The following is a 3,012-nucleotide window of genomic DNA, read 5'->3' on the forward strand; positions in this document are numbered from 1 at the left end:
CGGTAGTTATTTAATTATGTTATGTTTTAAGTAATAATCGTTTATGGTATGGGTTTGGGGTTTGGGGTTTAGGGTTTGGGGTTTGGGGTTTGGGGTTTAGGGTTTGGGGTTTGGGGTTTGGGGTTTGGGGTTTAGGGTTTGGGGTTTGGGTTTTAAGTATGTCAAAACGCGTTTTAAGGAATGTTTTTATTAAAATATGTCAAATTATGTTTTAAGGATTGTTTTAATTAAATTACGTTTTAAGTCAATTAATCGGATGCAGAGGATAATAAACTACAATAATCGGATAATTAAATAAAAAAAAATATAAGGTACAATATTCAGATATATAAAATAGAAGGTACAATAATCGGACAAATAAAAGCTAAGAACACCTCGCGAAATCGCGCCATAATCGGATCTGATGTCGATACAGGCCATTATAATGATCTACGCTTGCATCATGTACCCAACAATGGGCTATTGGAGGCATAGGTGACAAGGGGCGTACTCGGAGCCGCAAATAGTGGTTTCCCGCATGTAATACCCATAAGACACCATATGGGGCACGTACTCCGGGAGGGGCTCGTAGAGGCAAATAAGTAAAACTACCATTCCAATTTCGCTGACCTTCTCGATCGTCAAATGCAGAAATACAACATATCACCCAATTGTACATCGTAGCATAACCATATAGATCAAAACCGTCCATCCAATTACCCGAGCCACACGGTATCTGATCCATAAATGTAATTCTAGCTACCTCCGTATCAAATCTCCCTGGGCCATAGATATGATCACGGTAATCGGGACTACGAATTTCCCTAAGTAAATCTGTTCTAGCCATCGTGAAATGAGATTGGTCACCCCGAACAACATGTGAGATAACTCGAAAACCACAATGACCGTCTCCGTAAGGATTAAACCATGCTTCTACATACTCGTGAAAAAATGAAGGCAGGAAGTCACGATAAGGAAAATACCTCAAATCACCAATGGTGTAGTCGACCTCAAGAGGTGCGCAATACGTTGTGCCGAAACTCCCCGTAGTCGTGGTAGCAGTGGTAGACGGTGTACCGGGGCCCATTTGAGTGGACCGGGGGGTTCTATACGGAGTAAAACGAACCGACGGAGTAGAACGGGGAGTAGACGACGGAGTAACAGGAACCGTCGGAGTAGAACGGGGGGTACTAGACGGAGTACGTTGGGAAGACGGAGTACCTACTCGAACACGAACCCGTGCATGCTCAACGGCGGACGGATCTCTACGAGTTCCCCTACTCGGACGTCCTCTAGGGTTCTCGTTCACCCGAGGCTCGTTTACATCCTCCTCTTGCGGATGTATCTGAGAGTAAAGGGCATCGAACATGGATGATCGCATACTCGGATCTGCATTCCGAATTTCATCGAATAACTCCTCCAATCGATCATCATCACAAGTCGGCATTGCCTCCGAACCATCGTACTCCAACTTCCTCCAAAATGCATGTAACACATCAACAGGGACCCGAGATCCGTTTCTAGAAATGCGGTGAAGTGAACAAGCACATAACAAACCAAGTGTAGTAGCCTTTACACAACCGCAATCGATCGTCAAGGCATCTTCCGTCATCTTGGCACCTCTTTCGAATTCTTTACGCAATTCACTGATGGCATTCTTTGATATTTTGCAAGAAAGTCTGGAAAATAATCGCTGAATCCCCGTCAACCGCCTCGATCTAGATAACTCCAACGAGTGTCGGATCTCAACATGTTGCGTTTCCATCAAAGAATGAAACCGACTCCAGATGCTATCAACTGCCAGTTTCGCGCTATTCAGCCATCTCTTCAAATTCGCATGAGCCGACTCAACCCGGGATGTAGAAGTATTGCCAAAATGAGTTATGTTGTTCGTTCTATACTTGGCCCATTTTTCCAAGTACGGGAACCATTGCCTCTCAATATAAGCCGCCACTCCCGCCCATTCCCTTGCCAATATGCCCCACGCAACATTAAACTTATCTTCGGTCTCCGCCTCGACAACCGCAGTAAACAAGTTAAAAGTTACGTGCTTAGCCCACTTATCCTGACTCGTGATATCAAGTGCTTTCGTCTCCACGTTAGAATATATATGCCAAAGACATAGCAAGTGAGACGAATCCGGAAAAACAATGTGAATCGCGTTCAACAAACCTCTCTCGCAATCAGTAACAATAGCATTAGGTTGAACGGCATCATTGAGCAGGGCCTTCAGTTTCCGTAGGACCCACAGATATTTCTCCTCCGACTCATGCGTCACAAGAGCATACGCGATGACAAAGCTCTTCCCGACGGGTGTGACTCCAACCATCTCAACAAGCGGAAGACGGTATTCATTTGTCTTGTACGTGGAATCGATCTGTACCACATAATAGTATGATCGAAACATCTTAACCGCTTCTGGATGAGCCATGAACACGTGGGTTAGCTCATCGGTCTCCTGATCAGTGACCCAATAATGAACGTACTTATGCTGAACCGCAAGTGCTAACATCTGTTGTGCCGGGTTTCTCCCATCTCTTTCCTCGACCCTTACTTTCTGAGAACGGTTGTAGATTTGTCGCCGATTAGGTCTTGACTTTTCCGGATTCCGCTGATGTAAACCCGCACTAATAATTGCCGGTCTAACGTGAGCTCTAACTTGGGCATCGATATAAGCCAACTCCTCGTCATCAAACTTTGCAAAGTATCTGTCGCCGTCACAATACAACGTTAAACCATGATTATGAAACCCGGATCTCATCACAAGCTGCCACTTATTCTCTTCTAATTCAACAACTTTCATTGCAAATTTGCAATTGCACCACGCGGTAGCGGTGTTACCCCTCGTTAAAGAATCGGCATCCTTATTTACGGGACCTTTTCCACCCATCCGACAAACAAAATAACGTTGTCTCAAATTCGTGTTACGACCTACTTTCTTGTTGCTTGCTTTTTTTATACCAAACCCGAGTCGGACCCCGATCTCATATGCCCAATTAAACGCTTCAATACTAGATGCAAAAAATCTGGTTG

At 44.6% G+C, this 3,012-nt stretch overlaps 1 protein-coding gene across 1 annotated transcript; it reads right to left on the reverse strand.

The window, feature by feature from the left end:
• Positions 1 to 364: 364 nt before the first annotated feature.
• On the reverse strand, positions 365 to 2,491 carry LOC141633168 (uncharacterized). The gene has a single exon (XM_074445621.1). It carries the CDS (start codon positions 2,489 to 2,491, stop codon positions 365 to 367), a length of 2,127 nt encoding a protein of 708 aa, XP_074301722.1.
• Positions 2,492 to 3,012: the final 521 nt, after the last annotated feature.

The sequence above is a fragment of the Silene latifolia genome, chromosome 2 (genome assembly GCF_048544455.1).
Source record: "Silene latifolia isolate original U9 population chromosome 2, ASM4854445v1, whole genome shotgun sequence".
In the NCBI taxonomy this organism is placed as follows: Eukaryota; Viridiplantae; Streptophyta; class Magnoliopsida; order Caryophyllales; family Caryophyllaceae; genus Silene; species Silene latifolia.